This window comes from Myotis yumanensis, unplaced genomic scaffold, assembly GCF_028538775.1.
Source record: "Myotis yumanensis isolate MYYU_CA2020_CCGP unplaced genomic scaffold, mMyoYum1.0.hap1 SCAF_3, whole genome shotgun sequence".
In the NCBI taxonomy this organism is placed as follows: domain Eukaryota; kingdom Metazoa; phylum Chordata; class Mammalia; order Chiroptera; family Vespertilionidae; genus Myotis; species Myotis yumanensis.
The window spans coordinates 12,010,132-12,027,962 of record NW_027223754.1 but is presented as its reverse complement, the minus strand read 5'-3'; the positions used below and the strand labels follow the sequence as shown (position 1 = coordinate 12,027,962).

At 36.3% G+C, this 17,831-nt stretch overlaps 1 protein-coding gene across 23 annotated transcripts in view; it reads left to right on the top strand.

Moving 5' to 3' along the window:
* The window catches only part of PCM1 (pericentriolar material 1), an 89,042-nt gene that overhangs the window by 10,471 nt on the left and 60,740 nt on the right, over window positions 1–17,831 (top strand). For 10 of the 23 annotated variants that reach the window (XM_070408258.1, XM_070408256.1, XM_070408263.1 and 7 more), the window contains 8 exons: window positions 1,198–1,315; window positions 4,027–4,272; window positions 5,743–6,012; window positions 6,983–7,156; window positions 7,339–7,455; window positions 8,905–9,093; window positions 13,030–13,207; window positions 16,990–17,099. In XM_070408258.1, the coding sequence (XP_070264359.1) occupies window positions 1,220–1,315; window positions 4,027–4,272; window positions 5,743–6,012; window positions 6,983–7,156; window positions 7,339–7,455; window positions 8,905–9,093; window positions 13,030–13,207; window positions 16,990–17,099 (1,380 nt within the window). In that variant the 5' untranslated portion in view covers window positions 1,198–1,219. The remainder of the gene's footprint in view (window positions 1–1,197; window positions 1,316–4,026; window positions 4,273–5,742; window positions 6,013–6,982; window positions 7,157–7,338; window positions 7,456–8,904; window positions 9,094–13,029; window positions 13,208–16,989; window positions 17,100–17,831) is intronic. The other 13 variants (XM_070408280.1, XM_070408272.1, XM_070408279.1 and 10 more) reach the window with 5 other exon arrangements.

Here is a 17,831-nt window from a genome sequence, read left to right as displayed (position 1 = left end):
GCAATTGGGAGCTTGTATCTTCCTCCCAATTGAAAAAAAAACACAGCGTACTCAGTTGCCAGCCTGTTTCATGAGCGCCTCCGCACCTCTGTACCTCCTACCAATCTCAATGCACTTTTTTCTTTCTTTCTAGTTGTAGAACTTCCACTCAGCCAGCCTTCCCGTGGTTCTGGTTAATATTTGTTTTGTCTTTTAGTTGTAGTTTTGATGTGGTTGTGAGAGGCAGCAAGTACAGGTGTTTACCTATGCCGCCATCTTGGTTCTCCTCCCTTTGACATTTTTAACTGCATCACCTTGGCAAAATTATCTAACTCCTTTTAATGTTAGTGTTATTGTTTATAAAATGAGAAACCTATTATAACCCTGATGTCTAATGGCCTTTCCTGCCCTTTGGATTATAAAGTTGTAAAGTTGTCTCACCCTCTCCTTCACTCAGCCTCTCTCCAGCAGGCACAGTTCCATCCACAGTGGAAATCCAGTTCTCCACAGGATATGTAGAAATCTTATTTTCTCATGATAATCTCTGTTCTTAAACCTTTGCTTGCTTCTCGCATTGCTGCTACTATTTCTCATCTCTGACTCAGGCATGAAATTCACTGCCTTCCTTGATTTTTACAGAATTCCCAGAAATACAATTTAAAGGCAAAATATTTTTCAAGTGATTTAAGCCACTGTATTCTTTGCTTTTATAGGCCACCCATCTAGACCTGCTGCTGCCTGCCTCCTCGTCTTGCTTACCATTACCTTCCTTTCTATTAAAACCAAGCCTTTCTTTGTGTTTCATGCAGAGCAGTTCTGCCCTCTGAATCCTTGACATAAAGCAAATGCCTGGGTCTCTGGAGAGTATTAGTTTCTTTTCTAAGAGCACTTTTGGTTTTAGTTGTTAATAACTTTTCCTACCTCATTATCTTTTAGGACTTTGTTGAATAAATTAAATGGAATTACCTTTAAGTTTACAGGCAAGTCTACATAGTGGATATTCAGAGGTTTTCCTTCTCGCCCATCACTCCAACTACTGAATTCATATTAATCATACTATGTCTAAATTAATGTGTTGTGATATGTGGTTGGCAGTGCCTCTTTTAATTTTATAAAATCAACTTTTCCGAGATTCTTTTATATTGCTAAGTTTCATGGACTGATTTAAATATTAGAGTTTGTTTTTTATGTGTTAAAAGGTTTTTACTTGTTTTACAGAAAATTAATTGTTAAAGCCAGTATGGCCGCAGGAGGAGGTCCTTTTGAAGAAGGCATGAATGATCAGGATTTACCAAACTGGAGCAATGAGAATGTTGATGACCGACTCAACAATATGGTATGATTATCTTATTATGGTGTGTTACTGACTACTGATACTAAAATGCAGCTTTCCCTTGACTTAGCTCAATCAGACTCACTGAAACTATCTGCAAAGTAGACACTTGTTTTCTGGCTGGCCAAGATATTAAGTGATGCTGGGACATTTGTTATATTAGTGAAGACATTTTTCTTTGCAGGTAACAGATACCAACTTGAGTTAGCTTAAGCCAAAAAAGAGGTTTCTTTAATAAGGATATACAGCTGTTTTATGGAAAACAGCTTAAAGGAATAAAGTTGGGTTTTAAGAAGGGACTATAAAAAGGAACTAGAAAGTTGTCAAGAATTACTTTTTTGCTCCTTTTACTCTCCTGAGTTCCTCTGTTTAACACAACTTTTTCTTCACAGCCTAGCTTTCTCCTCTGCTCCACATGGTGCACTATGGCTACCCTTTGATTCTAAAGTTTTCAGTTATAGCTGTAATTAAATACTGACTAGTTACCTTTTTCACTGACTTGTGAAATTTTAAAGTATAAATATCCCAATTTACATTAGATATGCATCTTTTTTTCCAGTTATCTATGGCAGGATTGGATGCGGTCGATAGAATAAGAGGTTGGCAGGAACACCAACACATGGATTGGGGTGGAGGGACAGTTTGTAGAGAAGGAAGTTTTGTTATAAATGAGGAAAATATCCCAATGGTTTTATTATTGTAAAACTAAAGGATTCTTCTAATCTAGATATGGTGGGAATTTATAGACTTTTTGTTGAATGAGTTAAGTTAGTAAATAAAAATGTTTTCTAGTGAAAACATTAAGCATTTTTTGTTATCAGATCTTATATAATAAGAACACTGTTTCCTATAAAAACAGTAAGTTATGTTTATTGCTTACTATATACTAAGCACTGTGTTAGATGTTTTCTGTATGTTATTTTTAATTGTGTTTTAAAGGTGACACTATTTTAGAGATTAGGCAGTTGTGACTATGGGCAGTTAAATTGCTTAGGGTCATGCAATGGAGCATTTCTTCAGAAAACAGTAATTACTTTAGAATCCAGGTTGATTCCAGATCTGCCTTCTTATCATTCATACTAACTTTAAAGGAGGGCAGTAAAGGTATCTATAAATTAATTTCCATATTCAATCTATATATATATATATATATATATATATATATATATACACACACACACACACACACACATACATATATAATCTATATATATAAAAGCCTAAGCGACCGAATAACTGGTCAACCAGTCGCTATGACGTACACTGACCTCCAGGGGGCAGATGCTCAATGCAGGAGCTGCCCCCTGGTGGTCAGTGCACTCCAACAGTGGGAGTGCTGCTCAGCTGACCCACCCATCCTGGTGGCCCACCAGCCCGGCGGCAGCCACTCACTCCCTCAGTAGTCCTGCAGGTCCAATCTCTGGAGAATGGGCCAGGCACCAATGGACTGGCGCCACCAGCATGATCCTGACAGCGCTGCTGGTTTCCTGGAAGTCGGCCTTGGGTACCGTGGTCGCTTCCCCTCCCTAGACTCAGCAAGGAAAAAACGATATAAAAGTGGCCGCCAGGTGGTTCCCAACAACCGGTGCAAGTGTCAGCAGGACAGATTTGGATCCCGTGCTGGCAAGGGCGTCCCATCGCCCACTCAGAGGGCTGATCGTGTCCCAGCCCATTCCCCCCCCCCGCCAACCCTGTGATGGGTGCCAGATGCAGGGCTCATGGCTGGTGAGTGCTGCCTCTCCCAATCAGGACTGATGGCATGACCCCGAGGCAGATGCAGGGGGGCCAGGATGAACAGGAGCTGCAGGGAGGAGTGGCAGGCAGTGTTGGACTGCCAGTTTTGGCCCAATCCCCGCAGGCCATGCCGAGGGACCCCACCCATGCACGAATTCGTGCATCGGGCCTCTAGTATATATATATAAAAGCCTAAGTGACTGTTATGACAGGTCACCAAATAACCTGTCGCTAGATGCGCACTGACCACCAGGGGGCAGACGCTCATAGCAGCGCCTGCCCCCTGGTGGTCAGTGCACTCCCACAGCCAACCTCCCCTGGCCTGCCAACCTCCTGTGGTCCCTCCCCCCAACCAGCCCTGATTGGGACTGGGTGAGACAGCCCTGATCGCTGGCCAGGCCAAGGGACCCAAACCTGTGCGTGAATTCGTGCACCAAGTCTCTAGTTTATAAATAATAGCCATTTATAAAAATGCTTTTGAAAATATATCTTAAGACTGACCCTACGGTTGGAGTTTGGGGATTTTTTTTTTTTTGGTACTAATCTAAAACTGATGGTTTAGTAATCCTATATAATAAAAGGCGAATATGCAAATTGTCCCTGCAACCAGGAGTTTGACAGGGAGTTCGACCAGGGGGTGGGGCCAACTGGCCAACAGCCCGAGGCCCCTCCCCCTGGACAGCTCCGCCCCTGATCAGCCCCCCTACCCCGATCAGGGGCGGGGCTGGCTGGCCAAACACCTGGAGTCCCTCCCTCATCCAGCCCTGCCCCTGATCAGCCCAGATTGGGGCAGGCTGGCCAGACCCCACCTGTGCACGAATTCATGCACCAGGCCTCTAGTAGTAAATAATTGTCTCTAAGATTACATGTTGATGTGAAAGTGTTTGGTCATTTTTAAGACTGACCAAAATTTTTTAAGCATAAGCTATTTTTCTGGTTTGATAGAGGCCCTATTAACTCTTGCCTTTACTTTTTTAAAGGATTGGGGTGGCCAACAGAAGAAGGCAAATAGATCATCAGAAAAGAATAAGAAAAAGTTTGGTGTAGAAAGTGATAAGAGGGTAACTAATGATATTTCTCCGGAGTCATCACCAGGAGTTGGAAGACGAAGGACAAAGACTCCACACACATTTCCACATAGTAGATATATGACTCAGATGTCTGTTCCAGAGCAGGCAGAATTGGAGAAACTTAAACAGCGGATAAACTTCGGTGATTTAGATCAGGTTAGTGAATTATTTTAAAAATAAGTTTTGACTAAGGGAAATATTTGAGATGGATTAAATAATTTCTTTTAAATAAAATATTGAGCTTTTTATTTTTTTTTAGTTTCTGTGCATGGAAAGAATTTTAGTCAGTGATGATACTGTAGGTTATTTGAAGGGCAGCAAGGTCTTATTTCTAAACTTGCTAAAGATGTCTTTCTTTACTTTGTTACTATACCTTATTACTAAAATTATTTCATTATGAAACTAAATTTTGTTAGTACTGAATAAGATTGTTATTAAGGAAAAAGGAAGACCCATATTAGAATATTTATTATTGGCTCAGTGTGGAATGTGCTGGATAAACTTCATTTAGAATAAAACTAGAGTTTGTATTAGTAATTACTGAAGTAAAGTTTACAAATAAGAGCAAGTAGAAATGATAATGAACTCTTTTTTTTAAGATGCTGAGGTTTTGTTTTTTTAATTGTGGTAAACTACACATAACATAAAAAATTAACCATCTTCACCATTTTTAAGAGTTCAGTGACATTATTTACACTCACCTTACTGTGATACCATCACCACCATCCAGCTACAGAACTGTTTTCATCTTGGAAAACTACGATTCTGTTCCCATTAAAAAACAACTCCTCATTCTCCCCTCCCCACAGCCCCTGACAACCACCATTCTACTTTCTGTCTCTGAATTGGACTGCTCTTGGTACTTCATGTGGGACTAGGTATAACAGCTTGTGCTGTTGGTGATGAGTTTAATGTTAATGAACTTCATATGTGCTTTACACAGTATTTGTCCTCTTGGTGACTGGCTTATTTTACTCAGCATAGTGTTCTCAAGGTTCATCCATGTTGCAGCACATGTCAGAATTTTCATCCTTTTAAAAGCTGAATAATATGCCATTTTGGGTAAATGATAATGAACTCTTAGTATTTTACTATCACATCAGTACTTTATATAGATGAACAGGTTTCCAGATATGCATAAATGTAGATCAAGTCTGGTATGGTGATGATCATATGTCATTTAGTCATTTATTTACTAATTATTGAACACATATTATATGCCAGGCACTGAGCCTAGTACTTTTCCAGGCATTGCTTCATAAAAACAAATCTTTGTGCTGGTGTTCATATTAATGAACATTGATTCATTGGGTCTAAAGCCTATACAAAAATCTGTGAACAAGTAAGACTAGCACTGTGAGTTATAAATATGTCCTAGTACTTTCTGTAGACTAATCTTGCTGATATTCATTAGTTGAATAGTCTGAAAATTAGGAATCAAATTTGTACTAATCAAATTTTGATATTTTAGTAGAATTTTGTAGATCTGAAGCTATTTCATATCTTACTACAAGGTGTTTATGCACACCTGAATCAGTATCTGATGGTGAAACTGACTAAGAATGTTGGAATTTTTTAAATTGTTGTAAGGTAAATGTTTGGATTTGTTTTCTTTTTCATATATAGAGAAGCATTGGAAGTGATTCTCAAGGCCGAGCAACAGCTGCTAATAACAAACGTCAGCCTAGTGAGAACCGAAAGCCCTTCAACTTCTTGCCTATGCAGATTAATACTAACAAGAGTAAAGATGCTGCTCCGGGTCCTCAAAAGAGAGAAGTTATTGGCTCAGCACAATGTAAAGAGTTGCTTGCTTCTGCTTTAAGTAATGACCTTTTGCAAAACTGTCAAGTCTCTGAAGAAGATGGGAGAGGAGAGCCTGCAATGGAGAGCAGCCAGGTGGTAAAATGTTTCTTTTGTTCTTTGCCTTCACAAACCTCAAAGTCTAAAACATTAACATTAAAAATCTCTCTATATAAAAGCCTGAGTGACCATAACGACCAAATGACCAAATGACCGGTCGCTATGATGTGCACTGACCATCAGTGGGCAGATGCTCAACGTAGGAGCTGCCCCATGGTGGTCATTGCGCTCCCATAGCCAACCTTCCCTGGCCCCTCCCCCCTGGCCTGCTGGCCCCGATCGCCTGATCCAGGCTTGCAGGCCAACCTCTCACAGTCCCACCACCACCCATCCCTATGCACAAATTCGTGCACCAGGCCTCTAGTATAATTATATTAGATTATGCACATAGGAATATTTGTTAGGTAGAATTAAAGAACTCCCTGACACTTTTCATTAATCTGTCAGATTTATTGAAAATAAAGTAAATTTCTTTTTACCTAAAACGATACTAGAAATGACATATTCAGATAGATCAAGGATGCTGTTCATGTGTCAAATACTATAGTGCCAATTTTTAGTAAAGGGGGTTTGTGAGCAAAGTGATTAACAGATTGTTGTAAGAATTTTTAAAAATGGTGATATAATAATTCTTTGGAAAAGTACTTTCAAAAGTATTTATAATAATTTAATATTTATTTATAAATAAATATAAACAAAAAAATTTATATGAATAGTTTGATATGCAGTTCTATAAATAAAAATTTTCAGGTAATGTAAATATGTAAAAAACGAATTTTGAACATTTTAAATGAACAGTAATTGGAGTTATTAGTATTGTTGATTATGTTTTGATGAAATTCTAAATTTGTTTCAGGTGTTTTGCATGTATGAATTTACACAATTTTTAGAAGTATTTTTAGACATATTTAAGTTTAAAGTATATAAAATTGTTGCTGTGGAATGAATTATGCTCAGTTTTACATACTGTTTACTTTTATGCCTTTTTAAAAAAATATTTCCCCAGCAGATTGTAAGCAGGCTTGTTCAGATTCGTGACTATATTGCTAAAGCTAGTTCCATGCGGGAAGATCTTGTAGAGAAAAATGAAAGATCTGCTAATGTTGAGCGCCTTACGCATCTAATAGATCACCTTAAAGAACAAGAAAAGTCGTATATGAGATTTCTCCAAAAAATCCTTGTAAGTTATGGACCTTTTAAATAATGTATTGAGTTATTTTTTAGTATATCAGTGTACATGTACTGATGACATTCTGTGCCACGTCAGAGGAGTTGATATATTTCAGAAAATCGTGCCATCCATTATAACATTTTACTGCCCTTTTTAATAGTTGTATGATTTATACCACTAAAATATTTCAGGCTAGAGAAAATGAGGAGGAGGATGTTCGGACTATAGATTCAGCTGTGGGATCTGGTTCTGTAGCTGAGAGCACATCGCTAAACATAGATGTGCAGTCTGAGGCTTCAGATACCACGGTAAGCGGCTTTTGGTAATTAAAGTGCTAGAAGTGAAGATTTAAACTTTTCTCCCATTTTTCAAGATTATATTTTTATAGGCATTCCTTAATGAAAAGTATATTCAGGGAAGAAACTTCAAATTGTTAATGCTGACTATATTCTTTTTAAACCTGGAAGTTTAAAAGTTTTATTAACATTAAAAATATAGTTTTAATGGTTGATTTTAAAATCTAATAATTTCTGATCTTCAGCTTACAGAAACAAGGTTTTTCTAGTTTGTTTTGTTAAGCACAAGTTTACTCATTTTGAACAGCATTGGGAAAGTTCAAATTCATCATGGATATAAGAGCTATAAGTATAGAGTATCACTGCTTAGCATATTGTCTATTTCAAGTCGCCAAGTTCATTTGCCATTGAGGACTCATTTTAAGGCTATTAGGATTTTTCATTTTTCAGGTTAGTCTAGGAACTGTAGCAAATCAGATGACTGAAAAATTGAGGTGAAAATTGGACAAGGTAGTATTTTCATTGTCATTTATTCACACAGAGAAAAATACTATAACTCTGACTCTACAAAATGAGATTTCTTAAAATATATCTTGAAAAATAATCAGGATTTTACAGAATTTTGAGGAAAGATTTGTAAAATACACTTAGTTCAGAGAAATTAGTGTGCTTTAAAACTATTTTGCTTTTAAGCATTTTTATGTTAATAGATGCACCTATAACTGTCCATTAGTAAACTTCCAAACCTATTACCAGTAAAGCTTTTCTTGTGAAACATGATATATGTATATCTTTCATTCCACATACTATTCAGCATTAGGAATTTGAAGGTTTGTTTCCTTTTAGTATTGACCTGCATACTAGTAGTTTCTTATCTGCCTCCTTTCTCTTCCCTGCCCTTCTTAATTTAAAGAGGAAATTTGAATTTTTTTTCTCTACACTATTTTCACTAGGAGATATTCAGAGGGCTTGATCAAAATAGTTATAGAAGGATGGATTCTAATGAGGAAATTGTTTTTCTGTTTATAGTGGTGCTGGGAATAATTTCTTCCTCACCTTTCATTCCAGCAGAAATGGAAGGGTTGGGGGCCTATGGGTAAAGGAATTCTGTTGGGGATGGGTGGGAAATGGTATAGTTGGTTATTACAATTTTTATATAGTGCTCACCATGAAGAGAATTTTTCTATAACATAAAGTCATATTGAAATTGATTAATAACATAGCAACATAAATGTTAAAATATGCATCAGCAGTTGTATAACTTGGAAATTGTCTAGGATAAGATAATTACAATAAGCAATAGTGTACAGAAATTTAAAAGTTGTAAGTTTATTGACACTTGTGGGAGGGTGGATTGATTTTTTTAAAAATAGACGTAAATTTTCTGTATTTATAAGGGTGACTTGTATGTTAAACAGGAGTTTGTGTTAAGAAATTAATATGCTACACTATTTAATAAAGGAGGCATCTTTTAGTCTGAGAATTCGGCCGTTCATTGAGGACAAACTAGGGAATTCAGCTTCACAAGAACAGGTTTCAGACATTGACGTTACTACAAGTCCAAAAGGGAAAGGTGACAGACCTCCTCAGAATGACAGGGAACTGAGGACTAATAGGAAATATAGCCGAAAACGTGGATTTCCCTCAAAGGTATATACTTCACAATATTAACTTGGGAAGTCTGTAAATGAGCAACTCTTTTGTTCATATTTTCTCTTCCTTATTTGCTTTTCTGTTACTGCTATTTTTCTTAAATATGTTATAAACATGGTTAATTACATTGTAATTTGCTTTAGTAAAATGCTATTTTTTAATGTTTTTATTCTTTTCTGCTTTCTTATACTCCTCTTCAGGGGTTAAATTTTGCAGATGTTTTGAATTTGCGTTAACAAAGGACCTGAAACTTAATCCATTTTTCCTTTGAGAATTCAAAATATAATGCAATTTTTTTTTTGCTATTGAGAATTCAGAATAGAACCAAATATCTGCCTTGACCATTACTTGCCTTTTGGTTTGTAGTTTTGTTCCTATTGGAAACTCCTTCCATTCTTGTTTTGTTGTTTTTCTGTGTGTGTGAAAAATACTTAATCCAGTTGACTTTGTTTGCTAATGTTTTTGCAATTATTTTCCTCCAGTGTTTGCTCTAAATGTTTTTTTCTTTTAATTTTTTATTATTTGAATAAAGGCACTCAGTAAATGTTTAAAGACAACTATTTGTGTAGTTCCATTTAAACAGTTTGAATAAAAATAGCATTTCTAAAGGTGCTCATATCCATTTGGCAAGAATAAAGGGCTTTTTTAATAACTGAGTATAGATAAGACTAATTTCATGTTTTATTACTAGCTTATTACCTAGGATAGTCTTTCTTTTATGTTATGTACATTTTTTTGTTATGTACATATTTTTTTGTGTGTGTGTCTTTTTAAAAATGGCAAAGCTTAACTTCTAGGTGTCTTTTTTTTTTTTTTTATGGCTCCCACAAGAGTTTGAAGATACAGATTAAAATCAGCTTTGGTGATGTTACTATAAAATGTTAAGCAAAAGGTACCCCAATTGAACAGAACAGTCAATAAAGTAGCTGATTATTTTTAAACTACTGGCATTGGAGAAGAGAAAGTGAACGTGAAACACACTAGATATTCTTTGGAACTAATGTTCTTTAAGTCTTCTAAATAGTGACAAAGAGAACTTAAGAGTTGATAATTACTATAGCATAGTATTTGCCAGTTCTTTCCCTAAGACATTACATATACCAGTATGTAATGTAAGATATTACATATACTTTTAAAAACCACTTTCCTTATTTTAAGTTTCTTTTAATAACATCCTTGTAAATGAATATTATTCTCCTGAACTTCTTGGAGTTTATTTTAATTTGAGTCTCTTTAATTGTTTGATTCTTAGGGCCATCCTAGAGAAGTTCTATCAGTACTCTTCATAAAATTATTTTAATTTCTCAGAAAAAATTCATAATTCAACCAACTGACTTGATTCTTTCTCTGCTATGCAGAATCTGTCATTCTTCCTACCCCACCTTCATTCCTTCCTTAATATCCATCAAAATGTAGTATTCTATTAGAAGAGTAGGGGGGAAAGTTGAGATCTTACCTGAGATTCAACATAATGGAAAAGGAATATTCTCAAGCTGCCTACAGGGTCAGAGTCCATTTTGTGGATTATTTTTAGATAGGATGACATTTGGCATAGTTTTAAACAGAAGCCTTTCACAAATACTTATGTCCTCATTGTTCTCCCATACTCATCTTTTTCCTTACCCTTAATCCTAGCTCTTAGAAAATTTATAGGCTTTTAAAAATACTTTTTAGTTTTTTCTAGTTTTTTCATGTCTAACTTTGTCTCCCAAATCAGATTATGCTGCTTCAGAGATTGTACCTTAGACCTCTGTGTTTACAACTATCTAAATGCATAATTTTGGAGCAGATAGTATGTTGTTAAAAACTCAAAATAGGACTTAGGAATTTTACTTCCCTGAACTGTGATATTGGATAAATCATAGCTTTATTTTCTCTGGGCTTTTAATTCCTCATCTTTCACATAAAACAATAAAGTTGGAGTGCATATTTATCTGAAGGGCTGTTTAGCTTTAAAAATACATTTGCATTCATGAAGAATATTGGAGGAGCCTCAGCTAATTAGAGGAAACTTAGGGTTTTCTGAAATCAGACTGTTAACCTGTATGTAACTCAGGATTTCATGCCCCAAGTCATTTTTTTAAATCTGTAAACTAAAAGCATGCTTGTTGAAAGTGACTCAGAAAGGTTAGTATGGTTTGAAGGGTGGATATAGACTTGGCTTCTTTTTTGGGTTTCTGTTCCATGCACCATCCTCCTGGCATGTTCTTATCCCTAAGTATTTTTATTTATGTTTTCTTGTCTTCCCTTTATATTTGCTAGTAGTCCCCACCTACAGCCCTTAGTTCAGTTTTTGAAGTATTATTCTGAAATGGTATTTTTTATGGATGCAAAAGTTATTAAGCAGTAATAAAACCTCACTAATTTAAAAAATTGTTGGGAATTCATCTCTGGATTAGTGAAAAGTCTGAAGGTAATTGTGTTTACTTTAGTAAATAGTTCAGAATTCTTTATAATTAGAATATCAAAGTTTTGCAAATAGATGTGACTAACAGGGGTTAAAGTTAATTTAAAAAATTTGCTTTTTAAAGTGTAAAAGTCCATAATATTATGTTGTTTAGTAAACTCTTTAGGAATAGATAGCTTCCAGGTTACCTTGAGGTCTGAACTATTTTTGAGAGATGGGAGGATTTTTAAATTAGGTGGAGCTATATACATTCTTGAAAGTTTTCTTTTTTTCCTAGATCACAGTTTACCTTATTTGTGCAATGTTTCTTCTCCTAATTAATTGCCATTGATTCTTTGCTGGGATATTTGATATCGGTCTGGAGACATTTCTCTTAGTCATTCCATTAAGATCTGTACCTATTTTTGCTCTGGTTTTACATTTTACCAGTGGCTTTGGGCTTTGATGAAATTATTTTGGACCAAGTCTGAGAAAGTTAACTATTTATAGTTACCCCTCCCTTTCAAGTTCTTTTTTTTTGAGATATAGTGTTGAAATAAGCCAGAACTAAGAAGATGAGTTATGACAGGAAAGAATGTAACATACGTTTCTGAGTTAAAGAAGCATTTTACATAAATAATATGTAGAATCATTAAACTTTTAAAATATAAGATTTTTAAAAAGCATATCTATGATGGTAAATATTATGGTAAATAGTTCAGGCATAATTTGGTTTATAATTTATTGTTTCCTAGTTATATTTAAATTTGTCTCTGCTTAATTGACTTAATTTTTCTTGTTGGGTTACATATGAATAATTTTAAGTTTTTAAAACTTAGTTTTTAAATAATCTGATCCTCTACTTTTAGGCAAAGATGCTGGCTACTTTGGGGGGAATATCAGAGTATTCTAAATGAACTTATTTTAGAAAAAAAATATTTTTAATACAAAATATAAAATTTCTGCTTTGCTTTTGCTTGTATAATGTGATGTGAGTAAATTAAAGCCTTTCACATCAGATTATCAAATGAAAAATGTGTTTTTAAAATTGTTTGGTGGGTTTTTTTTAAACATCTCTTAGGAGTGGGGCAAAACTTTTGTTTTTTAGTTTTTAGTTTAGTTTTTTTTTTTTTTTAATTCTTTTTCAAGGATACTTTTAGAGCATTAGCCTAGTGTGATTTGCTCTTCCTTTTCTGTAAGGCCTGGATCCCTCCTTTATTTGTGTATATGTAGGTGTTTATAGCTCCTTTTGCCTTTTAGCCTTCCTGTCTTTTATTGTATGCCTTTTTCTTTATTTTCCTTTTGTTGATTCCTCTTTATGCTAAGCCATTGCTTATGATCTTTGACTGTGAAATTACTTATCTACCTTCTCGTAATATGGCAGGCTCCCTGTGTTACCATTTTTTTTTTCTTAAAGTGTACTAAACCTGTGTCTAGGGTTGTATATTTAGTACTAATTTATTATCTATGTATGTACTTTACCATTGGTAATTGAAATGGAAACATGAATTTTAATAGATATAATTGTTGTTGGTCTTATTTTCCAGGCCAGAGATCCTCAGCAGGAACCTGTGGAAGAGATAGAAAATTTGAAGAAACAACATGATTTATTAAAAAGGATGTTACAGCAGCAGGAGCAACTGCGAGCTCTGCAGGGAAGACAAGCTGCTCTTCTTGCTCTGCAACATAAAGCAGAGCAAGCTATTGCTGTGATGGATGACTCTGGTATGTTGTTTTATAAGCAAGGCGTGATAGTACTGCAAGGTGGATGCTGGTTATTAGATAGTCAGAGCTTGATCATTGACGAGTTTAGAAACCTAAATATAAGGCTTACCCTGTCCTGTGCTTTTCTCTGGTTACGCAGAAAAGATTGCAGGGACAAATCCTGGCCATCATACTGTACCGGGCAGACAGCCATCTCGCTCTCCTTTTCATCAGAGAGTACCCTTACGAGGTAAAAGGGACAGGCTGTAGTTCTGTTTTTGTACCTCAGACTGATAGTGCTGTTAATGCTTTTATTTCCACCTTTTGTACTTCATTTAGGTAGGATTGCTGTATTTTACTTGCCTCCCAAGGAAAGGTTAAGACCTTAAGTAAGATGGTGATTAGATAGATTTGTAGAGCTTTTTTAGCTTCTGAGGTTACTAGTAGTTCTGTTATTTCAATTAGGTATCCAATTGTGTACAGCAGTTCCTTTGGGCTATGTTTTTATCCTATACAGTCTTCCTGAGACTCAGAAATATTCTTTTTTCCCTAATGGTCATATATCACTTAGGTGGAAATTTTATTGCATTGTTTAGTATTGAGTTTAATTTGTCTCATCACCTTCAAACCTAAGTGTTTAATCTTCATTAAGTTGGAAACAAATTGTTACTTTTTAAAACTCAGGTAATATTTTCTAGTAGTCTGTCATCCCATTCTAATAATTTATCACCCTGTGGGCCTCCATTTTAGGTCCTCACTGAAGTTAACCTTGTTACTCGATTTATCCTGCTACTCACACCCATCCCACTGGCTCAGCCCTCTGATAAGCGTAATTTAATTTTTCCCTTTTCATAAGGAACTTTATGACTTGGAAGTAACTTACTCTTTTATAATAATTACTAGAGGCCCGGTGCACGAAATTCGTGCACTGGGGATGGGTGGGGGGTCCCTTAGCCCAGCATGTGCCCTCTTGCAGTCCGGGACCCCTCCCTTGTTACTGCCCACCTGCTTGCTGCTTCCTACCGCTTGGCTTGCTGCTCCTTAGTTCTGCCACGAAGGCCTTGGGTCTGCTGGGTGCCGGGCCTGCGGGTTTGTGTCTCTAATACCCACAGCAGCCCCAGCACCAAGATGGCGGGCCTTGGGGCTGCTGGGTACAGGCCCCCCATTGCATGTTTGTGTCTTCTATCAGGCCCCCAGCAGCCCCAGCAGCCCCAGCACCACCTAAATAACTTAAGGGAAACTTTATTTAGTCTTCTTTTAAAAGCAATCTAGTTTAAAAATGAGTAGCAGTTAAGACAGAACAAAGAACATGGTACCTAAGAGTGAGATAGACTGACAGAGGAGAGGCTGGGCACTGGTCAGGGGCTTACATGCCAACTGTTCTCCACCTGGGAAATGATGTAAAATCGGTTTCTTTAGTTTTCTGCTTAATGGTCTTCTCCAGCACTGAGGTCAGAGGAGCCGCCTTCCAGCTCGTAGGCTGCTTCTCAGAGTCGAAATTTTGGCCATAGGCCTCTGCCTAGGACAGGACCTCTGCACCCCCAGGGTGCATAAACACACAGGGCTTCCATCAGGCTCTGCTGATCCCGGGGCGGGAGGCCTCTTGGCTCCGCTGATCCCGAGGCGGGAGACCTCTCGGCTCCGCTGATCCATGCGGCCAGGAGGCTTCTCGGCTCCGCTGATCTGGGCGGCCAGGAGGCCTCTCGGCTCCGCTGATCCCGGGGCAGGAGGCCTCTCGGCTCCGTCCCAGGGCGGGAGGCCTCTCGGCTCCGCTGATCCCGGCTCCGCTGATCCCGGCCTTGCTGCCGGCCGCCATCTTGGCTGACAGTTAATTTGCATATACTCATTGATTAGCCAATGAAAAGGGTAGCGGTCATATGCCAATTACCATGTTTCTCTTTTATTAGTGTAGATATAGTTGTATATAATATATATAGTATAACATATAGTAGTAATTAAAAGATTAAAAAAAAAAATCGTCACCAAGTCTATGCTTATTGATTTTTAGAGAGAAAGGAAAGAAGAGAGAGAGAGAGAGAGACACAGACAGACAGACAGACACAGGCAGAAACATTGATCAGTTGCCTCCCATAATCACCCCCACCAGGTATCGAACTCTCAGCCTAGGTATGTGCCCTGACCAGGAATTGAACCTGCAACCTTTTTGTGCACAGGGTAATGCTCCAATCAACTGGCCAGGGCAATCATTTTAAGATTTTTATTCCCACTTTCCCTTTTAAAATTCAAAGTATCATTAGCTTTTATATTTAGGAAAAACATATTTTACTAATGACCAATACGAGTTTGGTTAATAATATACTTTTAAACATTTTTCAGATTTGGAGTGTTAGATTTCAGAGACTTTCCTGTAATAGTTATGTTATTTAAAATAGTTAAGTTTACATCATCTCATTTGATTATCACAAAATTGTAGGTTAGTCTCAGGAGCTTTTCTTCTTTTCTCACTTTATAAAGAAGGACCTCCAACACAGAGTTTGTGATTTCCATAAGCTTATATGAACTTTTAGTAGCATCAGATCTCTTGAGTTTTAGGTCAGTGGTCTTCTGTTTATGAACTTTTATTTTTAAGTAAGCAGATAATCTATTTTTTAAAAACAGAAAAATGTGTACTGTCATGAGGCAGGGACCAGGAATAGAACAAATAAGAGTTTTAATTTATTTGATATACTGTTTCAAAAAGAACTTTAGGTTAATAATTTTAAGGCAGATTTACTCTTGTATTTATGAGATTTTGCAGAGGAATACTGATGGAAAGCCACAGTTGTTATATTTAATTTTCTGGTATATAAGAGGCAACGTAATTGTCCTGGGAAAGAGTGCTCCTTTCATCATTTAACTAGAAAGCTGTGTGTTAGTTATCTAGACTGTAATTTCTTCCTTTTCAAAACATAGTTTGGACTAGATGTGTGGGATTCTCTCCAGCCCTGAAATTCAAATTTCTCAATAGAAAAAGCTAGTATTTTCCTTTTAAACAGAGACAGTTTATAGCCAGTGTCTCATTTAGAGCTAGGATAAGCATGGGGTGGCTGGGTAGTAGAGCACCAACCATTATCAAAATTGTCATCAGAATATTGCCTTAGGAAGGAAGATAAAAACTACGGTTTTTTAGTATGACTAGTAGCACAAGCAATTACTTCAATAAATTATCTGTTCTATTGCAGGGGTCAGCAAAAGATGGCCTACTCGATTTGGCCCACTATCTGCAATAAAGTTTCATGGAATATAGCCATGCCCATTTGTTTATGTATTTTCTGTGGTTACTTTTGCCCTATAATGGCAGGGTTGAGTAGTTGAAACAAAAATTGTATTTCTACAAAGCTTAACATATTTAATACTATCTGAATTTTGAAGAAAGTTTGCTAGCCCCTGTACTAGAGCGTCATTTGTTAGTGTAGATGGGAATTGAGACCTATCAGAATCAGCTGTTCTTTTTTAGACTAGTACTTTCCCTAACACAGCCTCGACCCAGACTGCTAGACCTGTCCCCATCCTCCATTCAGTCACTGTTCTTATAGGATGTAAAAGTATTCCTCCTCAAATGTTGGAACAGAAAAAGATGAACCACTATCTTAGAGTTTTGTCATTTTCCCTTTATTTTCAGATTAGATGGAAATGATAAAATGATTGGTTGACAAATAAATCAGGGTTAACTAGTTTCAAATTATGTTAGTGGACGTTTTTTTAAGTCCTGTTTCCCCAAAATTTATTTTTAGTTTCTCATAAATTAAGGTGGTGTATTTATTTATTTGCTTTAATTAATAGTTCTTAATTTTTCTTTCCAGTTGTAACAGAAACTACAGGTAGTCTATCTGGAGTTAGTATCACATCTGAACTAAATGAAGAATTGAATGATTTAATTCAGCATTTTCATAATCAGCTTCGTGATTCTCAGGTAACAATTTTTTCACGATAGTTGAGTTTAAAGTCACATTAATTAAAACAGTGGAGTTCAAACCTTACTGAGCATAAGTATTATCTGATACGATTGTTAAAATAATGTAGATTTCTATTCAGTAGGATTCTTCACACCTTTACTTATGATTCATACATTTCGCGTGGGTTTTTTCCATGTGTGCTAGTGCTTGTAGTCTATGGACTATACTTTGAGAAACAACAAATTAGAGGAAAATCTATTTGGAATGAAGTGATTAGTGAAATTTTCCCTTTGTGTGCTACTGAATAACACATTCTTTTTGCCTCTCAAAGATAAATGGTCACAATCTTTAAACTTGTTTTCTTTGAATCTGTGTCCTTGTAATAATTTCTAACAATTTTGTGAAAGTTCTTAAGTTTAATTTCGGAGTTAATAATTTCATAATTTATTGACCTTTTAAAATAATTATGTAAATGCAAACTTTTCAGTCTGTGGGCCTTGAGTAAGAAAGGTGAATTAATACCTCTCCAGTGGAATTGAGTATAATTGAAGATGCACTATCACCTGTCTGCTGAACAACTAAAAATAAAAGAATATGGCCCAAACACTTTGGGGAGTTATTTAGCAATATCTAATGTATACTTTCCAGGAGTCCTGCAATGTCCCACCTTAAGAAATTCTGTGTTCACAAGGAGACATGTTATGTATAAGAATGTTTATGCAGCATTGTGTTAGTAGCATAAAAATAAA